Source organism: Syngnathoides biaculeatus, chromosome 12 (assembly GCF_019802595.1).
Source record: "Syngnathoides biaculeatus isolate LvHL_M chromosome 12, ASM1980259v1, whole genome shotgun sequence".
NCBI classification, from domain to species: domain Eukaryota; kingdom Metazoa; phylum Chordata; class Actinopteri; order Syngnathiformes; family Syngnathidae; genus Syngnathoides; species Syngnathoides biaculeatus.
This window is the reverse complement of record NC_084651.1, coordinates 114,099-134,614: the sequence shown is the minus strand read 5'-3', so window position 1 is coordinate 134,614 and position 20,516 is coordinate 114,099. Positions and strand designations below refer to the sequence as shown.

General features: G+C 48.0%; 1 protein-coding gene across 5 annotated transcripts; it reads right to left on the bottom strand.

The window, feature by feature from the left end:
• Positions 1–67: 67 nt before the first annotated feature.
• On the bottom strand, positions 68–19,982 carry LOC133509887 (echinoderm microtubule-associated protein-like 4). Of its 5 annotated transcripts, XM_061837328.1 has the most exons (24): positions 19,615–19,982; positions 18,334–18,516; positions 16,783–16,888; positions 16,315–16,494; positions 14,791–14,925; positions 13,806–13,831; positions 13,608–13,646; positions 13,010–13,133; positions 12,102–12,251; positions 11,940–12,009; positions 9,946–10,056; positions 9,782–9,877; positions 9,576–9,710; positions 7,447–7,579; positions 6,726–6,874; positions 6,517–6,642; positions 4,996–5,127; positions 4,860–4,927; positions 4,706–4,794; positions 4,531–4,628; positions 2,658–2,745; positions 2,467–2,565; positions 2,232–2,362; positions 69–2,151 (listed from the first exon to the last, which is right to left on the bottom strand). In XM_061837328.1, exons 1-24 carry the CDS (start codon positions 19,643–19,645, stop codon positions 1,873–1,875), a joined length of 2,778 nt encoding a protein of 925 aa, XP_061693312.1. In that variant the 5' UTR covers positions 19,646–19,982; the 3' UTR covers positions 69–1,872. The 5 variants fall into 5 exon arrangements, with proteins under 5 accessions (XP_061693313.1, XP_061693312.1, XP_061693315.1 ...); XM_061837329.1 differs by lacking the exons at positions 18,334–18,516; positions 19,615–19,982 and adding an exon at positions 17,009–17,153 and having other exon boundaries at positions 68–2,151; XM_061837330.1 differs by lacking the exon at positions 16,315–16,494 and having other exon boundaries at positions 70–2,151.
• Positions 19,983–20,516: the final 534 nt, after the last annotated feature.

The window sequence follows — 20,516 nt, the reverse complement described above, 5'->3', positions numbered from 1 at the left end:
TTCTACACACGGTAGGTCACCATGGCAACAGGTCAAAGAAGCAAGAGACATTTTTCTTCCATTTTTATTTGCATTCACGCTATTTTTATTGGCGTTTCGAACGAGCCACTTGATCATTTGCTGGTCACGTTCGATTGGAAACACAAACTTGCCCCCCCCCCCCCAGGCGTTGAGAAAGTCGCAAGAGAATTTCAGCTGGAATGCGCACAGCTGATTGGCAGTTAAGTCCAAACAATGTCTGAGTCCACGTGACCCGAGAAATCATTGAGCAAGCAATTCGCTTTTAAGACTAAAACGTCAAATGTGGCCGCCTGTGTTTCATATTCACAAACATCACATGGACTGAGTCACGCACTTGCATCATGGAGGACGGAGTTTCTCTCTCACACACTCACGTTATGGACGGAGTCTCACACGCAATCACGCATGTACGTAGCGTGGACTAAGTCACGCGTGCACTGAGTCCTGGAGCCACACACGTCACGTGAACTGAGTCACCCGTGCAGACGCAACCGCACAAAAGTCACATGAACGACTCGTGAAGTGCCGCCAGCCGACTTTGAGCACCCCGGACAGGTCGCCAGAGCATCAAAGGTCCGACGGGTCACGTCGATAACAGGACAAAAACGCTCGCCGGGCACATCAGAGTCTTCATTTTCGCCTCGAGTCACATTTGAGTCATTTCAATAAGTGAACGTTTAGTTCCAGTTTTAGTCAGCAAAAATTCAACACAGATTTTGGTCTAATTTTCATCACAGTTTGTTCAAAATTAATACAATGCACATTATTTCATCATCATTTTGAAGTCATTTCAGAATTTTGACAAAAATACTCCCACGTTAGGATAATAGAACAACCTTAACTAAAACAAAAGCAAAACGGACCAACGCTTAAACTCTACAGGAACTAATCAAAAGGCCACATTTTCGTGTCTGCATTAATACATTTTAATCAATCTTGAAAATTTCCACGTCCCTATTTGAATATGCACGCAACTATTGATTTTGATGTACAACACTTTGACTGATGCAGACTTCAAATTCCACATTCATTAACTCATTAATAGAGACACGCAGGCTCAAACGGGAAAGAAAGTGGCCCGAGTGGCCCTCCCGCTGCTGCTTGGCCTCCTCCTCATTTTTCCTTCCTGCAGAGGATTTGCTGCATTTTGAAAATCCCACAAAGCACCTGCTGTCGCTTTCACCTCGTAAGAAGGGGGGCGGGGGAAGCCCCAACAAGTCACGCGATCTAGTCGGTAATGACCCTCGTTTTGCCCGTCACCGTCCGGGGGGTGTGTGGGAGGAGTCACAAATAAAATCGTCATCTCGTCACCATCGCTGAAAACAAACAACGGATCGGCTGCGCAGACAGATAAAAAGACTGGTCGCCAGTTAATGTCGCAGACAAACATCCCCGCTCACATTCACACTTGTGGGTGATTAAGGGGAGTGGTCGCCACCTTGGACATGTAAAAAAAAAAAATTAAATTAAATAAAAAAATAAAAATTGTGCCACCTACCAGTGAGATGAAACAGACTGTTGGTATTCCTATTTGTACATTTGGAAAGGGCAAAAAAAAATTCAAAAGAAAAACTCAAGACAGTCGGAAGGTCAGCATGACGAGTCTCCCAAACGTGTTATTTGACGAGAGTTTCCCTCAATAAGCAGCTGCTACTTTCCAAAAGGTCGCGACCCCCGGTTTGGAAGTCTTCAATCAAGTTTTTGGAACGTGAGAGGAAAACCCGCCACGCGACCCGCAGCCCCGCGGCGTCGGGAGTCGACCCCCCTCAACCTCGGGAGCGCCAGGGGCCCGAGCGCCACGTTTGGCAAAACAAAAACGAACGCCCGACGGCGGTGGACGGCGTCCCGCCCCTACGACGGGGGGGCGGGGGGAGTCGCCACCCTGTCGTCGACGCCGGCGTCCGAGCCGTCTTCGGGACTGTCGGGGGCGGGCGGAGCGGAGCGCGGCGTCGACTCTGACGTCGGAGGCGGGGTCGAAGGCGACGGTCCCGCCGGGCCGCTCCTGTCGATCACCCGCCACTGCAGAATGCTGGTGTCCTTGCCGCCCGTCGAGATCAGGTGGCTGTCGTCGAACAGGAAACTGACGTTGGTCACGTGACTGCTGTGGGCGCTGTACTTGTGGCTGGGAGCCTGCCATCCCACACACACACACACACACGGCGTGATGAGTCGCGTTGACGGGCGGCGGCGGCGACGAGCGCCGCGCTCACCTTGGGTGTGGAGCACGGGTACGAGAAGAGGTGAACTTTGCAGAAGTCGTCGGCCAACGCCAGAACTTTTCTGTCGTGGGATCGGATCACGGCGTTGATGTCCGTCCCGTCCGAGCCCTCCGGCCACACGCCTGACGCGCACGGCACGAGGTGACAACATTCACAACGAGCCCCAAAACAACACAATTTGGTCTTTTCTCAAGCATTCGCACACACGCCGGCAAAGCGGACTGACCGAAGACGTGGTACCCGAGCACACAGGTGTACGTGGCCCAGTCGATGTCTTTACACTCGGAGCGATTGCGAATGTAATTGCAACCGTTGGGAATGTCCCCTAAACAATCACCGAGGAGAAAAATGCACACCAACGAATGAAGACGCGGCGACAGAAAGCCGCGCCGCACGTGCTGTGCTGTGCTCACTGACAGTAGAGAATCTCGTAGTCTCCGGAATTGGACATGATGACGTTGTTGTCAGGTGACCAATCCAAGTGTGTGATGTAACTGGAGTGCCCCTGAAAGAGGGAGTTGTGCCTTATTAACAAAGGAAGGAAGGAAAGAAAGGCAGCAACATTGCTTCATATGAGAAAATGACAAAGAGGAAGTTAGTCAAAAGTCAACACGCCTCACACAAGAAGCGTGCGTTCACCCAATTTTGCGCTTGCATTGTGCACATATGATGCACAAATCTGTCATTATTAAAATGCGTGCGCTTGAATATGTGCAAAACAGATTGCAAGTTCTCACAAATTTCAACGGGAAAAGCGCCGGAAGCCCTCGCAGGAACGACACGCGCACACTACAAATGTCAGAGCGGGCATTCTCTGTCAACGTGTATTACTGGATTTTAGAATGATAGCGAAAAACACGTGTCAAGCGGCCTAATATTTTGTTGTTCAATGTCGGTCACTCGGTGAAATCACCGTTCCAACTTGTGCATTTCGACGTATTTATTAGTGATGGAGTCCATAGTTTTTTTTTTGTTTGTTCAAGTTTGCAAATCAAATACTTTTCAGGCTTTCAGACAGATTCATAGATTGCACCACAACGTGGCCCTTCCAGGTCACATTTGGAAAAGGAGGCGAAAGCAGAATGGCACAAGAACAGAGAGCCAATCACAGGTGCCAGCTTGAGGAGGAGGAGGAGGAGGAGGAAGTGACTCAACTTCCCCAGCTCTTTTGAAAAATGGAACGAAAATGGACGTCTAATTGAATTCCATATTTCCCAACTCGTGAAGAGCGTTCGCATCCCGCTCGGGAGGACCAGGGTCGAATCCCCGTGCCTGCGTGGCTTTTCTCCGGGTGGGCACCCCGCATTCCTCCCACATGCCCAAAACACGTTTGGAGTTTCTAAACTGCCCCGTCGGTGTGATTGGGAGCGCGACTGCTTGCTGTCTCGACCTGCCCTGCGATCGGCTGGCGACCGGTCGAGGGTGAACCCCGCATCTCGCCCTCCCTCAACGACAGCCGGGATCGGCTCGGGCACTTTTCAGAGCTCAACGGCGAGAGCGGCTGGTCGTGAGTTCGTATCTCACTGGGGCGTCTACTCCCCAATAGGGCTTGCGTCAGGAAGCGCAACCGGCGTAAAAATTGTGCCAAACAAATATGAGCGTTCGTCTGAGTTGTTACGCTGTGGCCAATCCGGAAGAAACTTACTTTCACTCTCCCGAACGTTATAAGGATAAGCGGCTCAGAAAATGGATGGATGGGATTTTCTGCCAGTACTGACTTGAAAGTCATGAAAACAAAGTGACACGTAGAGTAACCAAACACAGCGTTGCCTCGTTATTCTCGGGGCTAACGTTCCTTAGCCCTCCCAAGAATAATGGATGCGGTATTAAAAGATCCATGTATGATACGCCTGTGCCATATTTCTGCGAACATAAGGCTTTCATTTTCTCCAAAATGGAAGGCACACCTCGGTTGCGCAACAAGTCCTGAACTGCGTAAATGTTGCTTGTGCGGTTAGACCAACGGAGCACCCCTGAACACACCGCTTCCACTGTTAGCAGCCACAAGATGGTGCTGAGGAGTACCTTTTCCTCTTCATATAATGCTCCAGTAAAAAAAGTATGCTTCAATAAAACTACTGGAAACCAACCGATTCAATCTGTCACTTGAGCCAATGTCATGGAGTAAACGTAGCGTGTTCCTTCCCTGCCCTGAATGTAATTCCATTTTGTAAATGAGCCACTGCGCACGACGCCAGCGATCAGGGAGTTGGGAAACGCGGAACGACAAGCAACCACGTCGGCAATCACTGGAGCGGACCGGCACAGTTCCGAAAACGACGCGACTTACGGAGCACTTTCCGTATCGGCTGTATTTGCGTCCTCGGTCGGCGACGTTGTACACGTAAATGAAGTTGTCGTGAGATCCCACCGCCAGCAGGGCACCGTCTGCACACAGGAAGTGATGGTGACGTCACCCCTTCGCCGCCCGCCATCGGACCATCTTCGCATCGGACTCCACCCACCTACGGAGAAGCGCATGACGGACAGCTGCTCGTTGCCGTCCGTGTGGATGGCGACCAGGTCGGCGGTCTCGGCGTCCAGCACGAACCACCTGACGCGCGGACGCACACATTAGCCCCGCCTACCGCACCCCCTCACCCGTGTCGCGACACTGACTTTCCCGAATGCGTTCCGATGGCGACCACTCCTCCGCTGGGATGGAAGTCCGCGCAGTGGCCGTGTTCCTGCAGGAGGGTCGCGCCCGTCAATCGTCTCGACGGGACAACAACGAGGACGTGAGGCCGCGGCTCACCTCCACGCTACGACTCCACTGCAGCTTGTGATCGCTGGAATTCCACAGACACACCAGACGGTCCTGAGCGCACGTCAGGAACAAATCTTTGGACGGGTGCGACGCCAAGCCCCACAGCTCGTCCGTGTGACCCTGAACGCACCGTGGCACAAATATGGCAAGGCTGAAGGTGGAGCCTCGCACCGATCACCAAGCACACACACCAACTCCCCAAAGTCATCGCAAAACACACGCACGCCTGATCCAGAAACGCATCGCGGCATCCGCACAGCGAGTCCCCGACCAAACTCATCGGCCGGCGGCTCGTTTTCAACGCGGCGTCGCATTTTGTGTCTTCTGTGATCGTTAAACAACAAACCTTGCAAGGGTTGGACTCGACTCTCTCGCCAGAAAGTTTGTTTCCACCCTTTTCTGTTCTTCACTTCAATTCAATTCAACTCAAGATTTTTATTTTCATTTGCACAGCACAAACGATACTCGCACTGAGCAATGAAAGTCACGTTCTGCTTGGAGCATAAATAGCAGTTTTCTACTTTAAAAGCTGTGCCGATTTCAAACGCAAGCAACTCAACGTCGCCACCTACAGGAATCCGTTCCATCGCTTTCTTTAAAATGTTCGATTTGGCCGAGGCAAGAAACGCTTGGATTTCACTTGACCAATAGGGATCGTGCACGTGACGTCAACGTTCCAACGTTCCCGGAGCAGAATTTTCACAATGCCTGTGACCTGATGTGCTGTCGGTTGCCACGACAGACCAGACGGATCTTCAAAGAGATCATCACTCTGTGGAATACCAGCTGAAAAGGCCAGAAAAGATGGATGGTGCCCAAGCAAATACACACGCCTGTGTCGCCATCATTTCATTTCAGGTAGGAGTGATTCTTCTCAATCTCAAATGATCAAGAAGTTTATAATGCCAAGTTTACAGAGGTAAGCGCGTGGCGGCAACACGCTTCCGTGTGCGGAGGCAGGCTAAATGTTTTTTCCAGTCATAGTTAATGAATGCCAGTTTGTGTGAAATCAGGGGTCATTTTTTGAAATATTGAAAAAAATCTGAGTGGCTCCATCACCATGTGGGATTTGTTTCTAATTACAAGGAAGTATTTGTGTGCGTCCAGACTTTGACACGCCTGCGTGTAAATGTGGCCGACTTCTTCACCAGATACATTTGGACATAGAGCCAGTTGGCCAAGAGAAGCCGAAGACAACTAAAAGTCAAAACATCGACTTGGGCATTAAATATGGATCCCCGATGCCAAGCGTCTCTCATTTTTCCACGTACCTTCGTTTATTTTCACCTCCTAAATGTTTAACGGTATCGGACATTACTTTGGGGGTGTCGGGCTAGAAGACGTATTTTCCTTCAGTCTCAACGGAATTAACTTTCAACAATGCTCTGCTTGGCCACGTCAACAAAAATCACCCGATTTTATGACGTAGGTGCACGAGCTCTATAGAACCATTAAATGTAGCAAAGGAAAGCGTGATGATGGCCCTTGACAAGCACCGACCTCCCTTACCTGCACTTCCACCGTAAAGCCGTCCTGGAAGGTTCCTCGGAGAATAAAGTTTCGGGACGTTCCCACCAGAAACTCGTCTCCCTTCCCTTCAGACACGGCCCTGATGGTCCCGTATTGCTCCGGAACCTTGAGACGCACAAACCACCGTCGACGCTCTTTTAAAGAGGAAAAAGGTGCGAAGGTGCATGCCGCAAGCGCAACGGCGAGACCTCGATGTCGCGCTCGGCGCGGATGCGGTGGTCCCACAGGACGATCCTGCGATCTTTGCCCCCTCCGCTCAGCAGGGTGCCGCTCCTCATCTCGCACAGACAGAACACGCTGCCTTCGTGACCTTTGACTTGGCGAACAATCTGAAAGGCTGCGCACACAGAGACAGTGCACACTTGTTGGTTTCAAAGCAGCCAGCAGGACGCAAGGCAGACCTTTAGAGTAAAGCGGCATTTTAGGTCATGGGATGCGCTCGCATGTGGGCGAGGAGAGCCGCTGTCTCAAGTTTACTGAACAGGACAGAAGTGCAAAATGCAAACTGCTGCTGTCGAGCACCCCGCATGCCGAGACTAAGCGGTAGGACTTCACGAAATTGGAAGGAAGAGAGAGAGGGGGGAAAAAAAAAAAAAAAAGAAGAAAAAAAGATGCGATTCTTCTCGAGCCCGCAATGTATATTGCGGAGTGAAATAACACTGGATCAGTTTTGGTTGGGTTTGGTTCTAGTTTCAAAGGAATTTCAGTGTTCCAAAAATGAACTAGTTCAGATAATAGGTCATTATTCCAATCTTTGAACTAAGTTCAGTCGTCCAAAAATCAAACTAGATCATAATTGTTATGATATTCCCCTCAAAATACTGGAATTTCATTTCCCCATTCTAGTGGCCAGGGACACCTTCCACCCTTCAATCTAAGAAAAAAATGACATACACATGATGTACGCACCTCGCGGTCCTTTCCCAGAAGTCTCTGTGGGGCTCCTGGTCCACACGAGGAGGACGCCTCCCGAGTCTCCGGTCAGAATGTCGCCGTTGCTCAGGAAGGCCAGACACTGGATGAACTTTGGCTTCTCGTATTTCTGGAAAGCGATACGTCATGTACACGCACACGTATCTGCAGTGCTGTGAAAAAGTACTGGCCTCCTTTCTCAAACGCTAATATTTTTTGGCACAATTTCCACATTTTAATGTTTAAGATCATCAAACATAAACATGGGAAATATAACACAAGTGAACTTGAATGTTGAAATTGTGATTTCATCGCTTAAAGAAATGCAACTATCCAAAGTGAGCTGAGCCTCCATTCAAAAGAAAAGAAAAGAAATCATCAACCCTTGTTAAATCATGACTTCATTGTGGCTAACTTTTTACATGAACTTTTGGTGAATTTTTTTACTGATCACACCCGACCGAGCCTTATGACCTCCATCGCTCCTCAATCTAGAAATCACAAACAGAATCCGACCCGACAAATAATCTACGAGCAATTGCAATGACGTGCCGCCATCCAAACTACTTCCAGAACAGTTGTGGAATAAAGTCCCTGACATGCATCAGTCTGGAAAGACTCTAACAAAAGCCATTTTGTAAAGATTTGGGACTCCAGGAGGAACCAAAGGGAGACCAATAACCTCAAACACTCAAACAACGGTCGACCTTCCCAAGAGATCACGCAAAGATTATCCCAGAGAACCTTTGTGATGGGGAAAAAAATTCCACGTTTGCTAAATTTAAACAAGTCTGTAAGGAAGACTTAGCTCAAAGATCCTCACAGAGATGTGAAAGACTCAATGGCAGTTCTCAAGAAGGAAAGAAAATGGATATTTTTCAAGACTCAGCATGCTCTAACCAATAAATGACACCACCATTTAAAAAGAGAAATATAAGTTATATTTGCTACATTTGCTTGGTGATTTCAAGCACAAAAATTAAGAAGGGGCCTAATACTTTTTCACAGCAGTGGAAGGAAAATATGTGATCAGAATCAGATTTATTGGCCAAGTGTGGAACGACGCGCAAGGAATTTGCCTCAGGCAAGAGGTGCCGCCCAACCATGTTATCTACGTACTATAAAGACTTTGGGGGAGTCACGGATTACATTCAACAGGATGGTATCATTGGGGAAAAAAAAAGATGCAATTATGAGCCACGACCTTAATGGGAGAAAATATGCACTTCATTTAAATGCTTACGATTTTAGTGGCTTCCTAAACTGCAAAAGATTATTTTTCAAATCGCCGTAACCCTCCTAAAGCCGACATTTGCGGTTGGCTGTCTGTGGTCATGTGCCATTTTGCAGGTGCTCAACTGGAAATATCCTCAATGATTTACTCACTTGCCTCGACTGTGAACTGAATTGAAGAGACGCCCATTTTGAAACCATACGTAGCCTTCAATATGACATGGCAGTTGTAGCATCTTAAACTATTCTGGACCAACATCATCCAGCATTTGCATTTGAAGAGTTTGTTTTCAAAACGCGACTTCGGCATTTTTTTTTTTTCAGATTTACGAAACTCGCGCCAAAATGATCCATTCAGAGCTGGATCATTTTGGCGCGAGTTTCGTAAATCTGAAAAAAAAAAAAAAAAAATGCCGACGTCGCGTTTTGAAAACAAACTCATTTAGAACACGTCAAATCATTTGTGACTCAAGGAAGGTGGGCAAATACTTTCATGGAGTTGACCGAACATTGTCGCAATCTTTGACTTTGTCTGAGATCCGGGAGCTTTAACTCAAGAGTTCACCTTTTGAAGGGACAAAACATTTAGTTTTGATCACTTTGGACTTCGCTTCATTGAAGCGATATCTAAATGAGGCACTTTTGTCATTGGGTCAACAGGGTATCATCTTTTCCCCACGCTGGGCACATAGGAATTCAACTTCATCATATTTTGTTCTCAAGTTTGTGTATCCAACATGGCTAATTCCAAAATAAAGATCAAGGCTTTGGAAACCCTTTTTTAGCGCTTGCTATCAAATCCCCTGAACGAATTCAGAGGATTTGATTTTCTCCATTTCAAAGGCATCCGTCCTGACGACACGAAGCGATGACAAGAAAGAGCGCAAACCCACCCCGAAGATGCCCTGTTTGCGAGCCAACGAAGTCCCGCTCCAGGCCCAGAAGAAGATGTGCGACTTTCCACACGTGATGATGGTGTTCGGGTCGGTGGGGTGGAAATCCACGACCAGGACCACTTCGGTGGTGGTCTGAAAAACGGCAACGCGCAAGACAAAGGTGACGGGCCGCGCCGAGGGCGAGGGCGGCCGGGCGCACCCACCTTGATCTCTGCCACCTTGGCCTTCTTCTGCCAGTCCCAAACAGTCAACATGTGGTCGTTGCTGTCGTCGATCACGCTCAGGTGCTGACCCGAGTCCTGAAGCGACAATCGAGCGCGCGTGTGGATATGAGGGCCGAGCCTCCCATGATGCAACGGGCACTCACAGCTCTGGAGAAGGCCAAAGAGCCGACGCCTCGCTCAAACGTCCCCAAACCGATGATCTGCAGCGTGGACAGGCTGACGCTGTCCCAGACGCGAACGTGCGGCTGCACGGCCTACGTGGCAAAATTCTTTGTTTATTCAGTGACCCATAACAGCAAAACAACAACAAAGAGCGAAAGCCTTCCGAGAGAGACTTTGACAAGCTCCGTGGGAAATGACCCAATTTCACCTTTCTTTACAACAAATTAAAAAGTAAAAAAAAAAAAAAAAAAAAACTTTGTTCGGCCAATTTACGCGAGTGACGTATGACGCGCGCTCATCCAGTAAATCCACGAGGGAGGAACCAAAGATTATTTCAACATTCATACTTTTTGTGACTGAAACATTTTTCTCACGTGAAGTTGGGTTCCTCGGCTTACTAAAAGTTGCGATATATCGTCGCAACGCAAACAGTCACGGAAACAAAATACTTGACCATCTCGTTTCACTCATTTCTTCATTTTAATTGCACTCTTACCTGAAGAAGACAACGAATGTGACAATCTTGATATCCTATTCAGAATGTTAAAGCTTCATTGTTTTTTGGTCCCCCCCCCCCAAAATAAGATCAGCTCTTAAAAGTTTGAGCTTCCTGGCTGATGTCGTGGGATGCTGCCTCAATAGCTCCATGCGACGTTACCAAGCGCTCCAGGCGCTACTGCAAGCAAACAGCTGCACAACGTGATGCTGCCACCTTCTCGCTTCACAGTTGGGATGGTGTTCTCGGGTCTATGAGCTTTTCCTCCAGATGTAACATTGTCATTATTGTCAAACTAAGTCTATTTTTGAGTCGTCAGGCCACAGGACATGTCTCCAGAAGTTAGGATCTTTGTCACGGTGTCTTTTTACTAATCCTAATCTAGGTTTTTATGGCTTCATTCTCACTGAGTGGCATTTCAGCCCACGTCAGTGCAGGACTCCGTTCACTGTGGATAATAACCCTTTCTTACCAGCTTCATCCAGCATCTTCACTGGGTCTTAAGCTTTTGTTCTGGGTTCGATTCTCATAATTTGGACCAAAACACGTTCATCTCTAGGACACAGAGCCCGTACCGTTCCTGAACCGTGTGATGGCTGGACATTACCACAATGTTTTTTCTTGCGTATAATTGTTTGAACAGATGAACATGGCCCCTACAAGCATATGGAAATTGCACCCAAGGATGAGCCAGACTTTTGGAGTACCACGATTCTGTCTCTTATTTCCCGGCCGATTTCTTCTGATTTTCCCACGCTATCAAAGAAGGACGCAAACTTTTTCATTTGTGGCCTTAAATACATCACATCATTGACCTTGGAAAAACACGTAAAATTCTCTGAGAATTCTCTCATTAATGTGGCATTATACAAAATGAAATATTTTGGGTGAGCCTGACTGACCTGAAACGGGAGAGTTTGAGTCTGATTTGAGTTCAGAAAGTGAGACAAAAAGAACCCAAAAAAAAAAAAAAGTGTTTTTGCACAATGTATGTAAAGTTCTGGCTTCAGCTGTATATGTGTTCAAAAAATGGCAGCAGGGTGGAAAACAGGTTACCACAACTGCCTCACAGTTCCGGCATGCCCTGTGGGGGGTATTACATGTTCTCCCTGTGCCTACGTGGCTTTTGTCCAGGTACTCTTGGCTTCCTTCCACAACCCGGGATGTCAATCGAAGACTTGAAATTGCTTGTAGGTCTGAACGCTTGTTTGTTTATGTGCACCCTGCGATGAAGTGGACCAGTTCAGGGTGTAGCCCACTTCTCGCCCAGTCAGCTGAGATGAGCTCCAACTCGAGTGCGAGACGATAAGCAGTATGTAAAATGGATGGATGGAAGGAAGGATTTGTGAAAACCTGTGTGTGATTTTCAACATTTAACACTCTGGAGCACCTCAATGATGTGGCAACCTTCCATCAAATATGGTGGAATATTCTCACGAGAAGACATCATTCACTTCCGCAAGTGTCGACAGAGCTCACCCGTCCATCTTTGTCTACGCCGGCAATCTGGCCCGTGGCGATGCGAATCTTATCGGGATGAACGGCGAGACTTCAGCGGGAGGGAGGGAGGGAAAGAGAGTGAGGGTGAGAGAAAGAGAGACGATGCGGTCGCGCAAGCAAAGAAAGCGGCCGACGTCTCACCACTTGACGCAGTCGGTGTGTCCCAGGTAGTGCCTTTGGGTTTGCTCGTCGTAGCTGAACAAGACCACCACTGAAGCGATGAAGTACACCATCTCTCCGGTGGGTAGCAGGCACACGTTTGCCCGGCAATCTCGTCCTCGGTAACCGTAGCTGAAGTTCTTAGCGGTCAAGGCGTCTCCTTGTTAGCGACATAAGGGGCGCTTCGTCACGTACCCGCCCTCGTTGCTTTGACGAGAACGACACCTCGCACAAAGCATCGCGTGGCTTTCGTTGTCTTCAAATATATTTGTCTGAAGATACCAAGCGTGTCTTTAGTGATGTGGGTCTTGAGAAGCAGACAAAACAAATGCACTACAGGTCATTTTGTCTTGCTATATTTGTCTGACGATAATTAGCAAGTGTTTAGTGAATTTAGTGTCAAGAAGCAAACAAAGCAAATGCACTGTTGGATAATTGAGGAAATATGTCGTGTTCATCTCCTCCTCCACGCTGTCCCTAATGAAGCAGGCAGTTGAAGCGCAGATGCCAAGTCACCAGAAAAGAACGGGAAAATGAGAATGTGATGCTAATGTCGTTTGCTTTGCTTGTAGTTGCTGGTAAAATGCCAAATCATGAGCCTAAACTAACGAGCTGCAAGGCTATCGGTCTACATTGAACTCGTGTATTAAGATAAACTGACGAACAAGTTTTCTCTTCACAAGAACCGCCGACGGTGCGTCTTCCAAAAACACGGCCCAACTCAACGCCGCCGTCCATCGCTTTTGCCGCTTGCCAGGACTCCTTCAACAAAGCAGCGTGAACCTTCCTGCCCTCTGTATCAGAGAGACCAGTCAGCCTAATTTGGGGATTTCCAATGACATGCCGCAAACGTGAACAGTATTGAGAGTATATGAGTGAGGAAAGGATACACCCATTCCAGCTTGAGTTTCTCAGAGGGAAGCTCTGTGCGGACGTCGTCGTAGTTTTCCACGTTTGAGGGCGGAAACATGGTGATGGGGCGTCCCCGCATGAACATCTTGATGGGGTTGCCTTCTGCACCCGTTCCAACGCACACAAAGACACTTGAGTCCCAGGCAAAGGTTAACACTGCAGATCATTTCAAAACCTAACCCGAATCAACCGACAGATGAATTTGGATTAGTGACGTGCAAGTGAATGCAGTGCACAAGCGAGCGCAAAGACCAAGCAAAGAAAGCGAGGACGAGGAAGCGACAGGTACACCTGCACGAGCAGCTCTGGTGTCGGCGGATCCAACACGGCGATCCGGCGTCGGACCGCTCGCTCGGGCAAAAATGATGAGAGCCACAAACAAGCGTGGCGTGATGAGAGCAGGCCGGGGCAACAAGCTGATGTGGAAGCAGAGAACAGACGCCATTGGCCCACCGTGGAAGCAAAGAGGAGAGGAGAAGAGAAGAGACGCCGTTGGCCTATCTCACGAAGCGTTAGCATGCTGAAGGGTTAGCTTGTTAGCTTGCTCACGCATTGGAGTGACTGCTCAGCACTTACCGGCTTGACTGTTTTTCTCCCGGGTCGACATTTTGGATGCTTTGAGACAATGACATCGTCACTCAACAAATGAGAATAACAACAACAACTACAAACACGAGCTGCCGCCTCAAACACAAATGTCTATGAAAATGGCAGACAAAGGCGAGGATGACGGCTTTCGAATGGCTCGTTTGAGACAAAAATCTTTTTTTTTACCTTGGCTCACCACCAGATCTTTGTGCCTGCAAGCACAAAAAAATACACCATCAGTGAGAGTCTGGATGTTAGTTGCAACATGAACAGTGGATGCCATCTTTGCCAACATGGCTAAAAACAGAGCTTGAGCACCTCAAGGGACTCTGAAATTCATTCATTTATCGCCCCTACCGCCTATCCTCACTAGGGTCACAGGCGTCCTTCCCGGAGGCTATCCCAGCTATCTTCGGGAAGAAGGCCAATCGCAGACAAACCATTCACACTTCAATGAACCTACCACGCATGATTTTGGGATGCGGGAGGAAATCAGAGCACGCGAAGAAAACCGAAGCAAGCGCAGGGCGAAGAGAGAAAACGTCACACAGGCGAGGCCGGATTGGAACCCGGGTCCTCAGAATTGTGAGGCAGCTATTCTAACCCAGTTTTTATTGCGGTGCCCAGAACAAACAAAACTATTCATGACAGGCGTGGATGAGCGGCTCTGCTGCTTTTCTCACCAATAACAAACTTATTTGCACTCTTGAAGAGGACTTTTCAGGGTTCTTAGGGTGAGGCCATTTGAAACGTTTCGGACCGATTACCGTTCCAACTTACAGGCCATGAACTGAAATTTGTCAGCCCATCAGAGAAAGCCTTCCCAAACCAGAAGATACAGTATGCTGACAAAACGATGAGGTTCTACCCTTTTACCCAAATGCGAACGTGTTCTTGGACCGGATTTTTTGCAGGTATATGTCACACAGAAACTTTCACCAAAAAGATTTTTTTTCCCCCCCGTACCAAAAACTACATTTCTCTAGAAACCATCACAGAGTTTCAAAATTCTTCAAATGTCATAAAAAAAAAAAAAAAAAAAATGCTATCAGGGAATAAAGATAATCCAGAAGACAAATAAAAGCAAAACTTGCTTTGAGTAAAAATGGAATCATAAGAAAGAGAAATGTTTCTATTTGAACGGCGTATGGGCCAGCGTAGGTGCGCATACCTGTCGCCACTCTTTACCACTTTGGATAGCAGCTTGGAGGTCGACGCCGCTTTCACCAATTTGCTTCTGTTGTCGTCAGACGTGTCCCAGGTGCTACTTTGGGAACGCTCCATCCCTGTCGAGCGCCTTGGACCCCTGACAACGAAGAGGAGGAGGAGGGGGGCTTCATCATAGCCGGCGTCAAGCAACAGGAAGTAGTTAGCAGTACCTTGTTCGACAAGGGCATTGTTAGGAATCACTTGCCATCCACACCACACAAGCCAAGGTACTACTACCTCTTGGCCATTTTGTCACGCAGCGGGGAAGGATCACGAGCGTGGCTTCTCCCGAATGCAGCCCGTAACGAACTATCAAGTGTATATACAACGACGCATTCCGCTGAAATTATTCTCCGTTGGGGGTTTTTGTACGAATCAAACTCTTGAATCCAAGCAGAGCTCATGTCCTCACATCAATGCAAACTGCAACGTTTACATTCATTTAGCAAAAACACACTCATTTTCAAGTTGGGTTATTAGAATTGATGATTTTGTTGATTTACTGCGGTCAGTGCAAACGCGCGAGAGCGACAAGATCGACGGCATCCCAGTTGTCATCCAAAACAATTTTGGGGGTGGATTGAAGATTGATGGAAGGATAAAATCCTGAGCCGCGGTGCGTTGAGATTCGAGCCCCGGGAATCAGGGATCTTGTCCCCGAGGTGGTCCCAGGGCAGCCGAGAGACGTCGGCTCTCCAACGTGTCCCGGGCCACCTCACCTGGCTCCTCTCGATGTGGAGGAGCAGCACTTCTACTCGAGTTTCTCGCCGTTATCCGGAAGCGTCGTGTAGGGAAAATCTTGCAAGTCATTTAACGGGCATTACAAGGCAAGCCTGCGTCGTGACTTTTCCTGGATTTCTAAAGCCACTCTGTAAAAACCCCAGTAAGGGGTTTATATTCAACTCCCTAAATATATATTTGGAAAGACAGTCAGTCTCTTATTTTCAATGAAATTATGAAAATGTACATTTTTGTGGACTATTTGTTTGCTTCTTGTGATTTAGGTGAAGAGGAGAGCACATTTGATGACCAATTTACGTCGAAATGGAAGATATTCTAAAGGGTTCAATAGCTTTTCTCCCACAGGGATGAGTGAATTATCTACCCCCAACGCAATATGTCACTCATTCCCAACAATCCGATTACTACAAGGGCATTTTCAGTGAGATATATATATATATATATATATATATATATATATATATATTTTTTTTTTTTTTAAAACTATCCAAGTCCACGATCTGAAAACCCCAATCTAGTAAATGAGAGATGAGCGAATGATTCCCAACAGCACAAACAGGTGCAGGCAAAAAAGCCAGTCGGCTGAAACGAGAGGCTGAGCTCATGGCGCTGAAAGAAGGCACAACAGGGAAAGGAAAAGATGAGCAACCTGAGCAAGCGCGCACGGGGCCGGTCAGGAAGAACACAAAGCCTCTTTTTAAGGTTGGGGGTCACACCATCAGCTCAGGGAGACAAAAAGTGAGACCTTTTGGGGGGCGCGTGGCTTTGACTAGTGTCGCCGAGCTGGCTTCTCTGTGGACTTTGGGGAGGGTGGGGGGTTGCGGGGCCAGGGCTCCGGCCATCGGCGCGGCGAGGAGCTTCCTCCCGCTCGTGGATCCCTTCCATCGGACATCTGCGGACGCCCGACGCTTCCTTTCTGGAATCGCTGCGGACACGCACGCGTACCGACGCTGCGTAACTGCGTCAAGTGGAAACGTTTACGCCTTCCGTTCGCCGCCGCTTCTAATGGCATTCTGGAGACCCCTTCAAACTTTTCATTGCTTCGAGAAGACTTGGAAGAGTAAAAAGTGAGTCGACGCAAACAAATGGCAGGTCAATAATAAACTGTCATGAAAAAGAAATATTTGCGAATGACAGAGGGAAACAATAAAACGGCAATCGTGTTCAACCACTGTGGAAGACGATTCTTAATGTGTGTGCGCGTGCGTGTTACCTCTTGACAACGGAGGACAGCGTTTCCTTCCTGGTGACGGAGGCGGTCTCTCTCTTTCGTGCAGACGTTCCTCCGTTAGTGATGCACGTGTTGGCCGTGCCTCCGCCTGAAGAAAAATCGCAACGCTGACGACGCAGGAAAATGGGAGTTCATTTCGTATTGCGAGTGCATCTGCCGCGCCATTTTCTGAGCTTATCGGGAATTCCACTCCGGGGGGACGTCTCACCCCCTGCGTGTGTCTTCTTGGTGTGTGGGCACTTCATTTATCCATTATCTGAGCTGCTTATCCTCACAAGGGTCGGGAGAGCGCCAGAGCCTCTCCCGGATATCCTCGGGGAGGAGGTGAGGTACACCCTGAACAGGTTGCCAGCCAATCGCAGAGCACATACACATAAAAAAAAAAAACATACACACTCACAATCCCAGCTTCGGGCAATTTAATCTTTTTTTTTTTTTTACTTTCTGAATGGTGATTGGCCCCAAAGATCGGGATCAAGTAAAGCAGGGGTTTTCAGAGTATTTTACCCCAAGATCTACTTTTCAAGCAGCCAGCCTCTCGTGATTGGGGGGGGGGGCATTTTTTTTTTTTTTTTTTTAAGAATGAGCAATAATGAAATAGAATGACCAAGTCAAAGATATACCCACTACAAAAATGCAAAACATATTTATTTTAAAGTATCTTAAAGATTCTTTATGGGTAAATGTATGTTTGTGTGCCTTGCATAAGTATTGCACAACACAACGAGTTCACTAAACGCCACACGAATGAAAATGCACATTTGGGCGGTGTCACTCACGTGGCATTTGACTTTGTTCACTTTTCTCATTCTCAGCTCGCTTTTTGGCAGAATGTCGGTGTCGTATTTGCCATGAACAGTTCGAAAATGACACTCCACATTTCACTACGCCGGCAGATGAGGCAAACGCACTTCGAAAATGACATTGTGGGGAAAAAAAAGTTTGCCTGCCATTCCGTATGAAAGAGATACGTTTTTGTCTTCTTTGCTCCAGCATCCACTCTCATGTTTGATAAGATTGCACTTTAAGAAAAAGGCGAGGACTTCAAATAGTGGGGGAACTCGCTGACTGGCGTGTTTTCCTCTACGGTGTCGTTGTTTGCACATGCGCAGTGAGCCAAAGGTCAGAAAAATACGCCTGAAGTCTTTTTTTCTTTCTTTCTTTCTCGGCACGGCGTCGCGATCGACCGAGACTGCTTCGCGACAGACGCATTGAGCACCCCTGGTGTAAAGCTGAGTAGAGACGGCCTGTACCCCTAACACAGCAAAGAAACTGGGAATATGGGTGATCGTAACATGTCCCCAGATGAGATTCCTACATATTAAACCGCTTGGACCTGGTTTAAAAAAAAAAAAATCTCCACGATCAGAAGTGCATGCGCGATTTGGAGACAGATGCAATGTGATCAATAAGATTTGTCGCGCTTGATCAATTATGTCAAAAACTGTTTGTGTATATCTTTTCCCAATGAGACTGTTCAGACAAAAATCCTGAAAAGAAAACGTCAATTTGGACAGGAAAAAAACCAGATACCTTTTGCTCCGTGCTGTTTCTTGGCAGATGCAGCAGAGTCTTCCGAAGCGGCCAAACGGCGAAGGACATCGGCGAGCGCCGCTTTCATCACCGTCACTTCGTCTTCTTGCTGCTGCACGCGAAGCTCCAGGGCACACAGGCGGTCGTTCACGTCCGAAACGCTGACCCCCGACATGCTGTCATCTGCGCACAAACGCACACACCCACATTGCCTCACCGACAGAGGACAGAAAAGCCCAATGGCAAAGCTCATCGCCCGCCACCCAGGTGGGGTGACCAGGGTTCCTCTTGGGGACTCTTTGAGCAAAACACCGATACCCCGAACTGCTCCCCGTGCACATCAGTGTCCCCCAATAACAAGTGTGTGTCCAGTGTGATGGCTAAAATGCAGACACATTTTGTGTGCAATGCATGTTCATGACAATTAAGGTGACGATTCTTCAAAATATTTCTGTGGCAACCCGAACCCCAAGATGGGCTGTGTAAGCTGTACAACTCGAGTGAAAAATAAGTCAAGCAAATGTATTTGTATAGCACATTTTATACACGAGGTAACGCATGTGCTTTATGTGATTCAAGGTATTTGAAAACAAAGTGATAAAACATTTCAAATGGGATAAAAACAAAAATGACAAAATAAATATATATAAGCGTTTTGACTTTACTACCTCTCCATTCTCCAGCCACCTCTCAGCAGTGATGGCAAGTTTTTCCAATCTATTTTATTTTGTCGATATAATTTATAATATGTGTATTTGGATTTTATTTAGACATTTAGGAGAAATTAAAAGGGTCATTCCGATTTCCGCGGAAATTCGGGTTATGTCATCAGCATAGAAATGGCACTCGTTTGGAAACCGAGGACCGTCTCAACTTCTTATTCTGGAAGTAAAAATGAACGTGTCAAATTAGTCTTAATTCAGCGTCAACTAAGTTAATCTTTAATTGTCGGGAGGAATTGAATGAAATTTGTTCCTTGATGCAAAAAAAAAAAAAAAAAAGATTCATCGATTTCGATTAATCGTTAGTGGGAACCCTAATAAGATCGCTACTGATTGGGCGAGGCTTTAAATTGTTACGATGCGCTCGTTTTGTTTTCGTGCAGCAACTCGAGGGGGCGGTGCGGCCCCTTCCTTCCGAAAAATCGCCGCGCGGTGACACGTGTAAAGCCGTTCGGTGTACGTGCGGGCAGGCACACGCGGAGCCCCGTCGACACCCCCCCCCCCCCCACACACACACACACACACCTGGGCGAGAGCGACCTTTGACCCTTGGACTCACCCAGGCTGCCGGTGCCGCCGAACGCCTCCATTTCCAGTCAGGCTGCGCCGAAGGAGGCCTGCCTGCGTTGCCGATGGCCCCTTCTTACCCTTCGCCTTTCCGTCGGCGTTCCCGGGGCCACGGTTCGCTACTGATTGCCCGCGACGTGAAGCGCGACGAAGTGCTCCCGCAGGATCTCGAAAGACGGAAGCCGCGGAAAGAAGGACGCCGAGGCCGAATCCGAAGCGACGGAGGAACAGGACGGACGGACCGAGCGACGCTCACTCGCGCTTCCGACTCCGCCCGCGAGGCTGCGCGCGCACTCCGGGGACGGAAGGATAGAGGGGGAGGTGCTTCCGGTTCGCTAGGGACGTCGCTATCTTGACGGTGGCGCCCCCTGTCGTTTATTTCCCGCTTTTCTTCATTTCCGGATCGGGATGACAATCCCGCCCGGCTAGACATCGGGCGCAGGTTGGGAGCGGGAGTGAGGCGAACGAGCAAACGGGATTCAACGAAATACGTCGTGAAAAAGTGGCTTTTATTTGTCTGTATTGGAATACAATGGTTATCAAAAGTCTACACATCTTTATTTGAATGCCAGACGTTTGCGATGATAAATGTGCTTCTTTTTAGAATCGATGCAGATAAGTGTATTCTGCATGATTGCAATTTTTGGTCCCAACGAGGGCTTATGAACTGTAACCCATTCATAAAACCCTAATAATGGGGAGAAAGTAATGCTTGCGTGCATGTTTATTTCTAACTCAATAATAGTCCTTGCCAAACCTTTAGAAAACAAGCGCTATGTATTTGTGTAGCAATTCATGCCACCGGAGGGATGCTACTTTCATATCCAATTCAGAGGCTAATGCAGGATACTGTGGAGAGGCAGAAATGAGAGGACTTGGATTCAGAGTAAAAAC